The sequence below is a fragment of the Panthera tigris genome, chromosome A2, assembly GCF_018350195.1.
Source record: "Panthera tigris isolate Pti1 chromosome A2, P.tigris_Pti1_mat1.1, whole genome shotgun sequence".
Lineage (NCBI taxonomy): Eukaryota > Metazoa > Chordata > Mammalia > Carnivora > Felidae > Panthera > Panthera tigris.
This window is the reverse complement of record NC_056661.1, coordinates 57712707-57731210: the sequence shown is the minus strand read 5'-3', so window position 1 is coordinate 57731210 and position 18504 is coordinate 57712707. Positions and strand designations below refer to the sequence as shown.

The 18504-nt window shown below is 44.6% G+C and overlaps 1 protein-coding gene across 4 annotated transcripts in view; it reads right to left on the bottom strand.

Moving 5' to 3' along the window:
* Positions 1-18504, bottom strand: part of MGLL (monoglyceride lipase) — a 245209-nt gene that overhangs the window by 121532 nt on the left and 105173 nt on the right. For 2 of the 4 annotated variants that reach the window (XM_042962295.1, XM_042962300.1), the window contains one exon: positions 15072-15185. The exons of the other annotated variants lie outside the window; for them this stretch is intronic. In XM_042962295.1, the coding sequence (XP_042818229.1) occupies positions 15072-15099 (28 nt within the window). In that variant the 5' untranslated portion in view covers positions 15100-15185. The remainder of the gene's footprint in view (positions 1-15071; positions 15186-18504) is intronic. 4 annotated transcript variants of the gene reach the window in all.

Here is an 18504-nt window from a genome sequence, read left to right as displayed (position 1 = left end):
GTCCCTGGGTTTCCTCTGAAAGGCAAAAAGCCTGTCAACACGGGGCCACATTTGTGCCTGGCAGTGGTCAGCAGCGTGGTTGGATGGAAGCTGTCCTCTTTGGGTGACACATGCATCTGCCCATCTGCCAGCCCTACTGCTGAGCCCACCTAAAGAAAAGCTAACCTTCCAAATTCATTCTATAAGGCCAGCATTACCGTGCAACTAAAACTAGATAAAGACATTACAAAAAAGAGAACTATAGGCCAATAACTCTGATGAACATAGATGTAAAACTCCTCAACAGAATATTAGCAAACTGAATCCAACAATACATGAAAAAAAAAAATCATTCACCACGATCTGGGATTTATTCCTGGGATGTAACGATGGTTCAATATTCACAAATCAATCAACGTGATACACCACATTAATAAAAGAAAGGATTAAAAACCATATGATGACTTTAATCAATACAGAAAAAGCATTTGACAAAGCACAACATACATTCATGGTAAAAACCTTTGACAAATAGGTTTAGAGGGAACATACCTCAACATAATAGAGGCCATACATACATGAAAAACCCACAACTAACATCATACTCCATTATGAAAAACTGAGAGCTTTCCCTCTAAGGTCAGGAAGAAGACAGGGATGTCTACTCTCACCACTTTTATTCAACATAGTACTGGAAGTCCTAGCCACAGCAATGAGACAAGAAAAAGGAATAAATGGCATCGAAATTGGCAAGGAAGAAGTAAAACTTTCACTATTTGCAGATGACATGATACTATGTATAAAAAAAAACCTAAAAACTTTGTCCAAAAACTATTAGAATTTAAGGTCATGAGATACAAAATCAATGCCCAGAAATCCATCGCATTTCTATACACTAATAATGAAGCAACAGAAAGAGAACTTAAGAAAGCAATCCCATTTACAATTTTACCCCAAATAATAAAATACCTAGGAACAAACTTAACTATGAAGATGAAAGACCTGTGTCTGAAAAGTATAAAACATTAACAAAAGAAATTGAAGATGACACAGAGAAATGGAAAGATATCCCATGCTCATGGATTGGAAGAACAAATATCATTAAAATGTGTATACTACTCAAAGCAATCTACAGATTTAATGCAATCCCTATCAACATATCAACAGCATTTTTCATGAAACTAGAACAAATAATCCTAAAATTTGCATGGAATCACAAAAGACCCCAAAGAGCCAAAACAATCTTGAAAAAGAGAAAGCTGGAGGCCTCACAATTCCAGATTTCAAGTTACACTACAAAGCTGTAGTAATCAAGACAGTATGGTACTGTCACAACAGTAGACACATATATCAATAGAACAGGATAGAGAGCTCAGAAACAAACCACACAACGAATATCATACTCAGTTATGAAAAGCTGAGAGCTTTCCCTCTAGGGTCAGGAATAAGACAGGGATGCCCACTCTCCCCTCTTTTATTCAATATAGCTCAGAAACAAACCTACAATTTTATGGTCAATTAATCTTCAAAAAAGAAGGCAAGAATATGCAGTGAGGAACAGACAGTCTCTTCAACAAATGGTGTTGGGAAAGCCAGGCAGCTACATGCAAAAGAATGAAACTGTACCACTTTCTTACATCATATACAAAAGTAAAGTCAAAATGGATTTAAATACCTAAATGTGAGACCTGAAACCATAAAAATCCTTGAAGAGAGCACAAGTAGTAATTTCTCTGACATCAGCCATACCAACATTTTTCCAGATAGGTCTCCTGAGGCAAGGGAAATAAAAGTAAAAATAAACTATTGGGGCTACATCACAATAAAAAGCTTCTGCACAGTGCAGGAAATAATTAACAAAACTAAAAGACAACCTACGGAATGGGAGAAGATATCTGCAAATGACATAACTGATAAAGGGTTAGTAGCCAATATATAAGGAACTTACACAACTCGACAGCCCCCAAAGCAAATAATCTGATTAAAATGGGCAAAAGACATGAACAGACATTTCTCCAAAGAGGACATCCAGGTGGCCAACAGATACATGAGAAGATGCTCAATATCACTCACCATCAGGGAAATGCAAATCAAAATGACAATGAGATATCACCTCATATCTGTCAGAGTGGCTAAAATCAAAAGCACAAAGAAACAGCAAGTGCTGGCAAGGATGTAGAGAAAAAGGAACTTTTGTGCATTACTGGTGGAAATTCAAACCAGGGCAATCACTGTGGAAAACACTATGGAGGCCTGAATGGTTCAGTTAGTTGAGCTTTGGACTCTTGATTTTGGCTCAGGTCATGGTCCCTGGGTCCCATGGTCATGGGATTGAGCCCTGTCTTGGGCTTGTGCTGAGTGCATAGCCTATTAAGATTCTCTCTCTTTCTCTCTCTTCCTCTGCCCACCCCCTCCGCTCTCTCTAAAAATGATTTTTTAAAAAAGTTAAAAATAGATCCTGTAATCATACTACTGGATGTTTACCCGAAGAATACAAAAACACTAATTCAGAAGAATACACTCACCCCTATGTTTATAGCAGCATTATTTACAATAGCCAAGATATGGAAGCAGCCCAAGTATCCATCAACTGATGAATGGATAAAGAAGATGTGATATACACATATGATATACATATATATTACTCGGCCATGAAAAAGAATGAAATCTTGCCATTTGCAATGGCATGGATGGAGCTAGAGAGTATAATGCTAAGTGAAGTAAGTCAGTCAGAAAAAGACAAATACCCATACAATTTCACTCATATGTAGAATTTAAGAAACAAAACAAAAGAGGAAAGGGGAGAAAGAGAGAGAGGCAAACCAAGAAACAGACTCTTAACTACAGAGAAGAAAGTGATGGTTACCAGAGGGAAGAGGGGTCAGGAGATGGGTTAAACAGGTGATGGGGATTAAGGAGGGCACTTGTGAGGAGCACTGGGTGATGTATGAAAGTGTTGAATCACTATATGGTACACTTGACTTGAAACTAATATAATACTGTAGGTTAACTATCTTGGAATTAAAATTCTTAATTTAAAAAAAATTTTTTAATGTTTATTGATTTTTGAGAGAGAGAGAGGGAGCATGAGCAGGGGAGGGGCAGAGAGAGAGGGAGACACAGAATCTGAAGCAGGCTCCAGGTTCTGAGTTGTCAGCATACAGCCCGATGCAGGGCTTGAACCCAAGAACCGCAAGATCATGACCTGAGCCAAAGTCAGATGGTTAACCGACTAAGTCCCCCACCCATGGTTTACATTCTTTATGCCTCTGTAAAAGGAGGATCATTAAGAATCCTATTGAGGAGGGCACCTGTTGGGGTGAGCACTGGGTGTTGTATGGAAACCAATCTGACAATAAATTTCATATTAAAAAAAAGAATCCTATCTAGCTCATGCAACTGCCTGGGACAGGACAGGTTAATTGCTTAGCATGAATGTCTGGCACAGGAGGGCAGGGTGCCACTTAGTGTCACCATTATTAAGTTAAGGGAACATATGCATGTTTGAAAAGTTCTGATGAGGGGCGCCTGGGTGGCTCAGTCAGTTAAGCGTCGGACTTCGGCTCAGGTCACAATCTCGTGATTTGTGAGTTCGAGCCCCGCGTCGGGCTCTGTGCTGACAGCTGGAGCCTGGAGCCTGCTTCAGATTCTGTGTCTCCCTCTCCCTCTGCCCCTCCCCTGCTCATGCTCTGACTCTCTTTGTCTTTCAATAATAAAGAAACATTAAAGAAAAAAAAAAAAGTTCCAATGAGAACCAGAGTTAACAGTGAGTTATGAGTCTCCTTCCCACTCCTGCACCCTTGTTTCTGTCCCCAGAGGCAAACACCTCTGCAGGTTATTGCGTGGCTTACTGGAAATGCTCTCAGGTCTGAGGAGCGTGGAACATGCCAGAAATACCTGTGAGAGAGAAACTAAGACACCGGGGTATCAGAAGGGAGTCACTGCATTTCTGGTGGCTCCATCGTGCTGGGCTTCTTGAAGAGGCGGGACCAAACTGTTGAGTGGGTGTTAAGGACAGGGCTTGAGAACCATTTCCTCCGGGGAGGGAGGAGGTCTGTTGCTTCAGTGACCCCAGTAAATGGCCTTTTGCATTGTGACTTTGTGCAAGTTTACACTGCCTCTAGGTAGACAGTGTCAGAATGGAGTTAGATTCTGTGACTCAGCTGGTGTCACAGAATTGTTTCATGCGGGGAAAACCCCACCTGTCTGGTGACCAGGAGTGTCAGAAGGGAAGTGTTCTGTGTGAAAGGAGACACTCCCGGAGAGAAGAACTGGGTTTTTCCCTACTCAGGAGGACTACTGGGTTTTTCCAGTACAAAAAGAAAGGAAAAAAGAAACACTTTGTACTATACACAATACCTACAAAAAAAGGACAGAACCAACAAAGTCACGTACCCAATGCTATAACAGAGAGGTCAATAAGTATTCTTAATATTGCTGGGAAAATGTGTGTTGATTCTGTTGCTCTTATTGAAATCGTTGTAAAAATTTCCCCCAAAATCATTTCTGCCTTGGCCCCTTTCCCTACTTTCCCCACAAAATGTTATGCTCCTTCTACGTAAATTCTTCCTATTTAGGTTTAGAGATTTAGGGCCAGTGATGCCCATGGTTAGGAAAGGCGCCTGGGTGGCTCAGTCATTTACGCATCTGACTCTTGATTTCAGCTCAGGTCATGATGTCACAGTTTGTGGGTTCGAGCCCCACGTTGGGCTCTGTGCTGACGGCTCAGAGCCTGGAGCCTACTTTGGATTCTATGTCATCCTCTCTCTGCCCCTCCCCCACTCTCACTCTGTCTCTCTCAAAATTAAACATTAAAAGAAGTTAAAAAAGAAAAAAAGAATCATGCAGGAAAAACAAAACAGGGAATTTTTCATCCTTTTAGTGTGGTTCCCACAGAAGTTGCACTAATCGGACCCAAAATAGGGAGGTAATTGAATAGGTGCCTTGCCAACACTGCCACCAACATCACAGCGACCCCTCGAGAGGGCTCTAACGCGGAATTTGGCAGCTCGAGAAACTGCCCAAGTGGCAGAGCCAGACTCGACCTGACCCGCCCACGTCCTGTATTTGGTCCTTTGCTGCAGGCTGGCGTGTGGACCCAGGCTAATGGGGAAAATGCATGCAGGTGTTCAACATGCAGGGTATTAAATAACAGCTTCATGGTGAGAGTCCCTCTTTGCTCTCATCTTTCTGATGATGAGTAACAAGCAGTCTTCATTAGGTTTTCCTGTGTCTGTAACATTCCGTTTGTGCATCTCCCTTTTTAACCACTTGGCTTTGTTATAATTCATTTTATCTATTTGGGTTACCTTAAATGTGTGGCAAGTGTTCATTTTCTATTCAAAGAAACCTTTCATGTTTATTTATTTTTGAAACAGAAACAGAACACAAGCGGGGGAGGAGCAAAGGGAGAGGGAGACACAGAATGGGAAGCAGGCTCCAGGCTCTGAGCTGTCAGCACAGAGTCCCGTGCGGGGCTCAAACCCAGCAACTATGAGATCATAACCCGAGCCAAAGTTAGATGCTTGACTGAGCCACCCAGGTGCCCCTAACGAAACCTTTTAAAAATAAATGGAGTTTGAGGCGCCTGGGTGGCTCAGTCGGTTAAGCAGCCAAATCTTGATTTTGGCTCAGATCACAATCTCACAGTTGGTGAGTTCAAGCCTCCAGCTGGGTTCTATGCTGACAGCGTGGAGCCTGCTTGGGATTCTCTCTCTTCCTCTCTCTCTCTCTCTCTCTCTCTCTCTCTGCCCCTTCCCCATTCACACTCTGTCTCCCCCAACATACATAAACTTAAAACAAAAATAAAAATAAATGAAGTTTAAAACATGGGTTGATTTAAAGAAAGATATTAAGTAAATTACAGAGCACGTGGGACAAAGATAATGCAAAGTCAGAATGTCAGTGGTAGCCACAACTGAGATTGGGGACTCAGGGTGAAATGCTGGTAGGAGAGCAGGGTGTGGGCCTGGCCCCTCCCACTCTCCATCTCTGTCTCTAACCTGCATTTCTGGGTTCCAGCTCCTTCCACACCAGTCTGCCACTGCACTTCTGGTCCTCAGCTTTCTGTGGGTCAGGATAGGATTGGCCCAGATGGTCTCCAGGGGTCTTTTCCAGCTCTCAGAAACATTCTGCGGATGGCTATTTTTGCTATGTATTTAAGCACCAGCACCAGCCCTACTGGGAAAGGCCATTAAGCACAATCAGACCTATCAAGATGAAAATACTGGTTCCCACCCACCCACCACCTTCTTTAAATGCATTTGGCAAGTCCAGAAAGCCAGCAATTAGTAATCTGGCCCAATCACTATAACGAGATCCGCACTCAGCGGTAAAGGAGAAATTCCTGCACTGACTAATCTGGTTAATGGACCAGTTAAAAGTTATACATGCTGAAAAATATTCCTTTGGGGTCATTAGAAGCGCAAATAAAATGGACCTCTGCTAGCGAGTAACAGCGGCAGGTCACATGTGTGTATTTTCCTACTTTGTTTTTCGCAAAATAAAAAAATAAAAAAATAAAAAAAAATCCTGACTTCTTTTGAAATAGATGCGACTGACCTAATGCTAAGTTTTAGTCTTTGAAGGCAAATGAGGTAGTGGTTATGATTAGGCAGGGAAAGTCCAGGGATGGGTTGAGTAGCTCTGCAGAAACTGTTACATATGTATAGATATTTCCAGATAATCTAGGCAGGTCAGGGCAGGGAAGGAGCACAAGGCACAGTTTTTCTACACAATAGCACTTTTTCTCCTGGGCTGTTTTTAATTGGCTGGTTTTGGTCAAACAGGCCACTTGGCATGCCTGTTAAAGGCACAGACCTCAGGGTCTGACTCAGGTCTTGGACTTACAACCTGTGTGACCTTGGGCAAGCTCCTTGGCCTGGCTGTGCTTCCATTTCCTTCTCAGTAAAATGGACGTAATAATAGAAGCTGCCTCACAGAATTGTGAGGATGAAATAAATGAACACATTAAAGTACTTAGGCCAGTGCTCGGCAGGGGTGCCTGGGTGGCTCAGTCAGTCAAGCAGCTAAGCTAAGCGCAGACTCTTGATGATCTCACAGTTTGTGGAATAGAGCCCCATGCTGGGCTCTGTGCAGAGCCTGCTTGGGATTCTCTCTCTCCCTCTTTCTGTCTCTCTCTCTGCCCCTCCCACATGTGCTGTCTCAAAGTAAATAAACATTAAAAAAAAAAAAAGAACAATGCTTGGCATATAGTAAATGCTTAATGTATGAGCTATATTAGTAGTAAGAGCAGTAGAATACAGCCTCAACTCTCCAAGTTGCCTTTGTAAATACCATACACTGAGAATCTGCCTTCCGAAATCATGTTACCTTCTACAATATTAAATCTGCATTTCAGTGTACGTCAAGCAAAATTGGCAAGCCTTGGGTAGGATTTTACTGCTGGAAGATGTCCTAGATAGCATGGCATCAAAGCCATCATTTTATAGGTAAAGCAGCCAAGACCAGAGAGGTAAGGGGACTCGCCCAAGGTTGTCCAGCACGTTGGTGACCAGATCTGAATTAGAAAAAGAGTCCCGGGCCCCACCTTTTGCATCTCCTGGAACTATTTACATCATGTCCTTTCATTCCTAACAGGTTCTTAGTGTTCCCACTATGAAAAGCAGCCGGAAACCAGGAATACCTTGGGGTCTCTCACCCACACCCTGCCACACACCTGTGTCAGATTTCTCGCTCATTTGTTTGTTTGTTGCCCAGCAGGCATTATTTACTACTTTCTACCAACAGCTATATTTCCTTTAAAGGAAGCCTCCACCACTATTGTGAATTCTTGGGGCAACTGTCAGTCGAGGCGCCCCCATCACTCTTGCCAACCAGGGCCCACGGAAGCCACGGCACTGTCCCTGACTAGATCTTGAGCAGAGTGATGTCAGACGGGAGGCCCAGGCAGAGCTCACTCATTCTCAGGCTTTCTGGGCAAGGCAAGGTAATTGGGTATACCTGCTGCACGTCCTGGTCCTCATTTGTTGTTTCCAAGCCTGGTCTTCTAGTCTCTAGTGTGTTCTATGAGCAGCCCAACAGACCTCTGATAAAGTCCCCTTGGCCTTGCATCGGCCAGATTTGATTTCTGTTGCTTGCCATCAAAGAACCTTGGCAGATACAACTTGACTTGTTGACTTAGCCTTTCAGAGCCCCTGGGAACTGGCAAGTGGAAGGAATGTTGGAGACATGGGGAGCGGGAAGTGCGGGGTATGCTGTTGAGGTGTCTGGGGAGAAGGAAAAGAGCTGAAGAGACTGAGAACTAAGGAGTCTCTTCAGATCGGCATGGAGAAGGCCCAGCGGCTGGAAGACTGGGAAACAGGAATTCTGTCAAGCGGAGAAGTTGGCCTATTGAAGTCCCCAAGAGTGGGGTGGGTGAGTGGTATGGTGTAGCTGACAGCGGGGAAACAGGAAAACAGAAAATGGAGAGAGGGAAACTTCCCAGGACTCCTTCCTCCCTTAGGGAACAGCCACAGCAAAACAACAGGGAGCACTTCAAAGTGAATCAAAAAATGGTTTTAAGGACAGCCTTGACAGTGGAAGTCAGTGTTCACTTGTTCTTTCTTTCCTTCATTTAACTCAGATTTCCTAAGCAGCTGCTACATGCCAGACACCGCACTGGATGCTGGGGTACGGAGCTAGAGCCGCCGCCATCTTGCCCCTCGGGTGACTTGCAGTCTAATGAGCAAGAGGGACAAGAAAGCTACATTCGCAGCTGAGGAGGTAAGCACCCCGAGGGAGGTGTGTGTGCGGACGGACCACAAAGGATCAACCAATGGCTCACACACATGTGATGGCAACGTTCATCTTCAACAGCCAGAGGAGGATGTGTGAAGAGTCCAGGACAGTTCCAAGCGTGTGACCTGTCTTCTCTCAAACATGGGCTCTTGTCCTATTCCAGGCTTTGGCACGGAGGAAAGGAATATGAGTAGGCCAACTTGGGCTTTGCTCTGGTTCCCGAAGTCCCGATGGTTTAACAACCAGGCCCCCTAGGGACGTGCACAGGAACCCCTTAGTTCCTTACTACCGGAGGATGGTCCGCGGACCAGCAGCACTGACGTGCCCTAGGAGCCTGTTAGAAATAGGGAATTCCAGACCCACAAACCACAGTCTGCATTTTAACAAGATTCCTAGGTGGTTCATAAGCATGTTCACTTCTGAGAAGGGTTAGTCTAGTCAAACCCTTAGGTGAAACACTGAGATGTTCATTTAAGGATAGGTTATTTAGAAGGACTCGGGTCAGGAACTGAGCCATGTCAGCCAGAAATAGGGTGCAACCAGTGTCCTTGTGACTAGTGGGGACAATGGCAGAGGGGTGAGGGAGGGCAGGAAGACTCGGTCAAGGCACGTCCCTGTGGGTTGAATATATCAGAGAGTCATTCGATTAAGATGCAGAAAGCCAGTTCCATCTAAATTTCAGGTCAGCAGTGATTTTCAGGATTAGTACATCCCATGCAATATTTGACACACAGTTACACTAAAAAGCTATTCGTTGTTCCTTCTAAATTCAAGTGTAACTAAGCATCCTGTGCTTTTATTTACCAAATCTGGCAACCCTAGTCTACCAGTGTTAGCTCTCAACACCTACAGGGACTTCAAACTATTAAAACAAAGGGATTGAGAGGACCCAAAAGGACAGAATGAGTGACTAAAATTTAGAGATGTGTATATAATTAATTATAATATTTTCAACCCAGATATGAATGTAGTTGAATCACTAGCTTCTTTTCATAAAAGAGTAGGAGCCAGAGATGGGAGAGGGGTTAGTAAATGGTATTGGCAAAATAATGCTGGATCTCTACCTACCGTCACATAGACTATAGACCCAAAAGTGAGATAGACTTTAAAAAGGAATAGAAGAAAATGGAGGAGAATATCTTTGCTACCCAGGTGAAGGAAAGGATGCTTTCAATTACATTTTAAAAACACAAAGTATAAATGGATTTGGTTACATCAAAATTCAGGATTTTCTTCCAGCAAGGGAATCCTAGGACAAATAGGGGAAAACAAAGAAAAGGCGAAAATATTTGCCAAGACAAATTAGGGATTCATTTATAAAAGTTACATGGAACTCTTGCAAGTCAACAAGAAAAACCGAACTGCCCTCATTTTTAATAAATGGGCAAAGAATAGGAACGGAATTTCTAGAAACAGAATCTCAAAAAGCTAACAAGCACATCGAAGAGATGCTCCAAATCATCAGTCGTCCGAGAATTGCACAGTTTGATAACATCAGCACTTCATTAGCCTGGCATCAAGTAAAATCCGAGCCATGGGACGTGGTGGCAGGGACAGGACGGAGCTGGGGGAAAGCTTCTGCCTGGCTGGGTGGGAGTGGACAGCCACTCTCAGGGAACCCCCCATGGCCAGCCTCTCACGTTCCAGTTCTCACACAGGTCCAGAGGGGGAAGCACAATTCTTTGTGAAGGGCTGTCCAGGTATGTGGAGTGGCCACTGCTGGGGCCACGGACACACCTCGGAAAGTCACGCAGAGTTCCAAGCAATGGTCAGACACACCCAAAGTGATAGGATGGATCTTACACGGAGCACTTGGGGAACAAAGTGAACAACAACGAAATCTAGAACACACTTCTGCTGATATGTGTTTGAAAACATAGACACCCCACAGAAAACATATTTTAAAAACATGAACTATAAACGGAAAAGAAGGGCTATATTTGCTTGGAAGGAGAACTGGGAGATACAGAGAATGACAAGTGAAAAATAGTACTAAAAAGTAATAACTAAATGGCAAACAATAAAATAATAAGTGAAGAAGAAAAATGTACATAACATAAAAGAAAAAAGAACAAACCGTGATAAAGTAGTGTGAAACAAGGGGATGATTGGCTCAGGTCCGTGCACCTCAAGTTCAAAACTAAACACGTAAATCTATAAACAAGTAACGACAAGTGTCTACAGTCACTGTCCTCGTCCCCTTTGGGGCTCGCTCTGAGGTTCTCACTTCTCCCCAGGAGTCAGAGTGCCGGCCTCCTGGGCCTGGTGCTTGGCTCTGCTCAGCCTCGAGATCTGCTCCCCTAGGCTGCTGCACCTTTTTCGGATGTGTGTCTCTGCAGTTTGAGAGTTCATGCCCTGCTTCCTCTGGTCCGAGGCTCTGGTCCTTCCCTTGGTCTCAGGGGGGAAACGCATTCGCACCCAGGGTGGTGCTTGGCCCAGCCCCACTCTGACTCGTGACCTGAGCCGCTCACATTCTGGGTCTTAATCAATGGGTTTTGAACGGAGAAACAGAGTGCCACCAAAGCTCTCCTCCTTCCCTGACATCCTCCGCAATCTTGGGTGGGGGAGGGAGTCTCGGCATCTCTATTGGAAAATGTTCCTTAGATATTTAAATTTTTTTAATGTTTATTCATTTTTTGAGAGAGAGAGAGAAAGAGAGAGAGAGAAACAGAGTATGAGTGGGGGGGGGAGGGGCAGAGAGAGAGGGAGACACAGAAACCAAAGCAGGCTCCAGTCTCTGAGCTACGATGCGGGGCTCGAAACCACGAACCCATGAGATCATGATCTGAAGCTGAAGTCAGACGTTCAACCGACCGAGCCACCCAGGTGCCCCCCAAAATATTCCTTAGGTGGCTCTCAGGAACCTTGCAGGTTGCAAACTACTGATGTTAAAAAAAAAATCCATTAGATAGCAGGAAACAAAATTAGCACATAGAAATCAATAGCCTTTAAATACATATACATATGTATCTATATTTATATACATAAAATAATCAGAGGATATTAAGGAAGAGAAAAGTCCCTTTACAATAACAATGAAGAGGGTAAAATATTTAGGAATATACTTAAAAAATATGCAAAACTCGTATCACCTTTGAAAGACAGGGCAAAATGTGAACAAGTGAAAAGACATTCCTTGTTCCTGGATAGGATGACAGCACCATACAGATGCCAGTTTTCCTTAAATTAATTTATGAAGTTTAAACACTCCCAACAAAAATAGCAACCAGCTTCTTTGTGGAGTTAGACAATAGATACTAAAGCTCTTCATTTAAAAAATGCAAGACTAGCATTGAATGTCTGAGAGGCAAGAATGTCTTACCAGATGTTAAAGCATACCTTTTTAGATTGTGTGGTACTGGCACATAAAAAGACCAGCAGACCAGTGGGAAAGAACAGAAAGTCCAAAAATAGACTCAGCCACATAGAGGAATCTGGCATCTGATAAAGGTGGCCTCTCAAATCGCTGGGGCTTTTTAGCAAACAGCCCTGGACAACTTAGTTAGCTGTTTGGGAAAAGGTAACACAGTTCACACCTTACTCAAGAGCAAATTCCAAAGGGATCAGGGATCCAGACATGAAAAAAGGAAACCACACAGCTATGGGAAAACCACTGGTATTAAGGGCTTCTCAGGTCCCTCCCGATTGTCACCTGCTGGGATTTCAACTCCCCAGCAAATTAACTTAGGGCAGAGTGTTCCCCTAAGAACAAATACATCCTATGGCTTTCAAGCCACCTCCAACTCATCTACCTGCACAGCTGGGACAACGCCGTGATGTACGCAATGTATTCAAGCCATATTTGTGGTGAAGATTGCCAGCACTCGTGGGCACACTACTAGACTACGCTTCCCACACACCCTTGTAGCTTCGGGATCTCCTGGCCGATGAAATGTGGAGGTAAATGATCGCCACCATGGCCAGGTCTGCCCCATAAAACCTCTCTCCCTTTCCCTGTCTGCCCGCTAGGTAAAAAGTGAAGGATACTAAAAGATGGTGTGAAGCCATGCAATGGAAAAAGCCTAGGCTCCTGAATTACTGCGTGAAGAGGAGAAACCCCCACCGCCAATAACTTGCATTGAGCCGTAGAGCAAAGGAGAAGTAATAACCTATTGCCTGAGGCCCCTGAGATTTGGGTTTTGTCTGTTACAGCAGCTGGCGTTACTTGCTGTGACTAATATAATATTTGAACTGTTGCTATCCCAGCAGGGAACCCTTCTGGCCCTTCAAAAGCTCTTAGATCTTTCCTGCCTCAGTATATATGTGTGATATGTGTCAACACAAGAATCACACAAATTTGAAGCTGAATTCAGATAGAGGTATACCAACCAGCATCGAGGCTACTGTCCATCTGTACTCAGGAAACACCAGAAGAGACAGAAGACCTGGGCATGTGACAAAGGGGAACAAAATGCTGGAAGAGACAAAATCCTTTAAATTCTAGCACCCAAAGCACAAAAAGACCAATTTCAAAGAGGTTGGAAATAACATGTGGTTCTACCTCTAAATTAATACTCTTATGTTCGTTCAGAAATCGAGCCAGGGGCACCCTGGTGGCTCAGTGGGTTGAGCATCTGACTCTTGATTTCGGCTCAGGTCATGATCTCATGATTTGTGAGACTGAGCTCCCCGCTGGGCTCTATGCTGACAGGGAGGAGCCTGCCTGGGAGTCTCTCTCCGCCCCTTCCCCACCCACGCTCGTGCTCTCTCTCTCTCTCTCTCTCTCTCTCTCTCTCAGAATAAATTTAAAAATATTTACATTTTTTCTAAGAAATAAATTAAACCAGAACTATAGGGAGCATGGGCACCGTCCCCTAAATGGAACTGCAATGAGGTAGCACAGTGCCATGGAAAAATAGATGGTGGCCTCGATAGGAAGGGGGCCACCAGGCGCGTGAAGCTACCACAGGCAGTAGTAACACTTAGCATGTTTTCTTGAGGGGTTACAAACACTGTTTTCATGTAGCCAGCAGCCCCACACCTGCTGTAATAGGAACCCTAGATGTCCTCACATGGGGTAGGGGGAGCGTGATCCCTAATGTCTTAAATTGCCTTCTGAGAGTGATGAGCATAATAACTTCGCTGCCTCCCTGAGGATGGGTCAGAACTTGCTCTACAGCGGGAAGTGGAGGTGGCCATCCCACACTGACCTCCCCAACCCAGAAGTCCATAGGGAGAGCTAGAGCTTAAGGGGCTGATGCGGAAGGGCCCTGCAGGTGAAGGGGGTACTGAAGGGGGAGCAGAGGATTGAAGGGGTCACTGAAATGCATCTGCAACATACTGGGGAAATCTCCAGAAAGAAACAGAGGGGCTGCTCAGACTGTCTTAGGCACGCATGCTCCCGCCCACAAGTGCCTGCTGCCCTCACTGGATGCACAACCTGGGGCCGGCATCTAGAGGTTCCTGCCCTTGGAGAGTCCTGCAAATGCCAGAGGTGTTCAGAGTGTGGGGACTTGAGTTGATGGATGGTACGAAGATGAGCTGGTTAAGTCAGGCTTCCTCGGCAAGGGAAAGGACAAAACCTTCCAAATATCTGACCCCAGAAAAAAGCTGATAATGCATTTAAAACTCCCTTTCTAAGCATGACTATGATACGTGCGAATGAAGCTATTCAAAGGACGTGCTAGTGACTTGTGACACCTTGCAGGGAGCAAATGCCTGTAAATGGGTGTGTGTTGGCATGCTCTGCCCTCCACACTGCAGACACACTGTGTGTGTGTGTCCAGAGCACGTGACAGTAGCTGTAATATAGGAACTGCCAAGGACACTGAAAGAGGAGACAGGCCAACCACTATATTTAGAGTGTTAAGATCCTAAGACAGCATCAGAGAGAGGCTTTTAGACTTTTACCCTTCAACATGGGCCAAAAAAAAAAACACCCCAGAACATCTAGGAAACATGAGCATAGATTCATGTCCCCTAAAGACAAGACACGGGCATGGTAGGCCAAACTCCTTGCCTGGCGTGCGAGGTTCCAGGGGTTAGGCCTCAGCCCCAGTGGCTCTGAACTGATCTCCATGATTATCACCTGCCATCTTACTGGGGCTTGAACACTCCACGTGGGGTCCTAAGATCCTTTGCTCTTGCGAGGCCCTCCACCTAGGGAGTTCTTTCTCCAGCCCTGGCACGGCTCACTCCTTCACTCTCTCCAATCTCTGCTCAAGCATCAGCTCCATAGATAGGAGCCTGGACAGATGGTCCCCTTATCCTCTATTGCCTGTGCTTTTTGTTTTTCTTCCAAATACCTTTACTGCTAAGAATACTTCATTATATATCACAATACTCAATAATAAAACTACATTATTTATAAATATACTTATTATATATTACATCTTTATTATCTAGAATGGTACCTTTCAATATGGTAGCCATCAACGGCATGTGGCTATGGAGCACTTGAAACCTGGCTCGTCTGAACTGAAGAGGGTTATAAGGGTGAAATATACACTGGAATTCAAAGACTTAGCCTAAGAAAAGAATACAAAGTATGTCATTAATATAATTTTATATCAATTATATTACTGATGACACAAACCCAATGTATTGGGTTAACCACCATTTATTATTGAAATTAACTTCATTTACTCCTTTTCATTTTGCCAGTGCGTCTACTGGAAAATTTCAAATTCCACATGTGGCGTGCATTTGTGATTTTTATTCTGTTTCCATTGGGTGGTGGTGATTTAGGATGAACGTTCCATGAGAATAGGAACTTTGTCTATCTTGTCCTGGCATCTAGGAGAGCACTTGGCACATGGTACAGGCTCAGTATCCATTTGTTGAATGGAACTATGTGTTCATTGAAAACTTAGTGATCCACGGTTTCTCCCTCTGCCCTCAATCTCCCTCTGTCTGTCCCTCCCACCCCTCTTCAGTTCCTTGCCCTCCGGTATCGTTGTCACATAAGAAATTGACAGCCTTCCTTGTCTGCTCACTTAAGCCCCTGTCCTGAGTTAGCTCCTTCTTGGTTAGCTCAAAAACATGTCTTAAAAACACTAGCTTCTGAAAATCGGCTCCATTCTTTCCCAAAATCCTTCTTGCATTTTGAGTGGCTCATTTTACGGACAAATTAGTTTATCAAATTAAACTGACAGAACACCTGGGAGAAAGGAAATGAGAACACGAACAAGCAGGCATTCACACGGGAGACAGCACAATGGGCAGCAGGCCTGGGCGTCAGAAAGGCGCCACGTGCTGATGAATCAGGGACAGGTAAGGAGTGGAGAGTGAGGGGCAAGTGTAGACCACGAGCTTCTCCTTCCCAGACCCGTACAGACAGGCCCCACTCAAAGCGGCTGGCTAATGCGGCAAATATGTCTACAACCCACCCAGCCATTGCACAGATTTACTGAGCACCTCCCATGTGCCAGGTGCTGAGGATACAGCCAGAATGAAACAGACAGGATGCCTCTCTTACTGGAGCTTATGTTCTGTCTGGAGGAGACCGAAAATGAGCAAAGAAGACCACAAATTAATATATGCCTTCTATATATTTAGTATTGCATGCTCAGAGAAGAGAATCCATGCTCCCAACTAATTTTTAAAATCCACAGCTCGGGGGATAAAATTGGGCAAGTGGAATTTTTTCAGAGAATAATTTTAGGATTTTTACAAATGAAGGATATTTAAGATAAATCTCGGCAAGAATAGAACCCAGGCTAGGTATAAGAACACATAGGCCACCATCTAACGAGGTATTCAGGGGGCACCTGGGCATTCAGTTAGTTAAGCATCTGACTTCGCTCAGGTTGTGATCTCACGGCTCGTGAGTTTGAGCCCCAGGTCGGGCTCTGTGCTGACAGCTCGGGACCTGGAGCCTGCTTCACGTTCTGTGTCTCCCTCTCTCTGCCCCTCCCCTGCTCACACTCTGTCTCTCTCTGTCTCAAAAATAAACATTAAAGAAAAAACATTTTTTTTAAATAAAGAGGCATTCAGAATGGGTGGAGATTCAGTCCCAGCAGAGTGCCGCAAACGTGGGACAGCTTCTAGACCTGCCACACACACTGCATGTTGAAACCTAGAAAATGCTAACAACGTATTTCTAGAGAGGAGAAAATTAATTTTAATACCAGTATTAGCATTCGTACAAAAGTAGTGCCAAATGCACCTGCAGAGTTGCTAGCCTTGGTAGGATATTTGGCACGGAATAAAAGAAAGGCAAAACATGATACCCACTGGAACAGAACACGCTAGCCTGAAAAGCCCTTGAACTCCACAGCGTTCCAGGGCAGGAAAACATGCCAGTGTCTTTGTTAGCTCTGAGCACGCCTGAGCACTTTCTGGAAACTGCTAGTACTGCAACCCAGATCGCCTGCTCTGAACTGAAAAGAGACAGAAACAAACAGAGCCCCGGCACTGATTGAAGTAACATGGTGCAGTCACCGCCATGCCAGGGCGAGGAGCCCATTTACAGGACTGCAGCTAAGGAGACCCGACAAATCTATGATGCAAATTTTCAGGCAATGTATAATCAGTCCCCTGGTTTATAAATTACATAATAGTAAATGTATGCTCACTGAGTTCCTGTGGGAGGAATGGGTGTGCTATTCACAAGAGGTGTCATGTAAAGAAGGAAACACTTTTGTAAAGAATGAGGCTTCGTATGCATATACGTGTAATTATATCATCTGCGTTCATTCAGCCGCTCACCAACGATCTATTAGTACCTTTTACAAATGCAGCGCTGGGGATACAAAAATGAATAAAATATGGCCCCTGACTTTAAGAAAACTACAGACTAGCTGGAGAGATCGACATGTGAACAAATAATTATGGCGCCATAGAGCAAGTGCCAATAACAATTTGGGCACTTTCTTATGGGCTCAAAGAAGAGAAAAGAATGAATCCTGCCTGGCAAGGGCTGGGAGTCAGGGAAGGCTCCCTCCGCTCTGTGGAGTATCAGAGGGTGAGTAGGAGTTTACCAGGCAGAAGAGGGGAGGGAGGGCATTTGGGCAGAGCAGAGGCAGCATATACAAAACTCGCAAGAAAAACCACACACATATTGAAATGCAGGGTGTCCTCAGAGAGCTGTGGTGTGAAAGGGGGGAGGGAAGCCAGGTAGGATGAAGTCGAAGAGTGTGGCCTCAGCTGTTACTTTGGAAATAGGTTCGGCTGTCCTAAAAAAAAAAAGTCACCTGATAAAAGTGTCTTTAAAAATGAAGTTGTTGGGGCTCCCGGGTGGCTCAGTCACTTGAGCATCTGACCATCCGACTCCTGATTTCGGCTCGGGTCGTGATCCCAGGTCAGGTTGTGATCGAGCACAGAGCCTGCTTGGGATTCTCTCTCTCCCCCCTGCTCCTCTCCCCTGCTCATGCACGCTTTCTCTGTCTCAAATTAAAAAATAAATTTAAAAATTTTATTAAAAACATGAAGCTGTTTGTTTCTTTCTCACCTAATAGTATGGCCATGGGCAGAGTAGGCTGGCAGGAAGGCATCTCAGTGTGAGAGTCCCCAGCTCCCTCCATCTTGGTGCCACTCTACCGGGGCTGGGCCCTTTTCCACAAGATTCAACATGCTCACCCCTGTGCCTCAGTACTCTACTCTTGCCACCTCTGCACTTGATCTTTGCCCCAGCTGCAGTCCCTGGGCATTTTCCATTCACCCCTATGTGGTTCCAGTGCACTCTCCATTCATCCCTACATGGTCCCGGGTGTTCTCCATTCACCCCTGCCACATCTGCATTCAGAATGCATTCTATACTCCCCCCCCACCACTTTTAGATATTCACATCCCGTGTTCTATCTGGAAGGAGCATGCAGAGCACAAGCCTCTTCCCTCTAAGAGTAC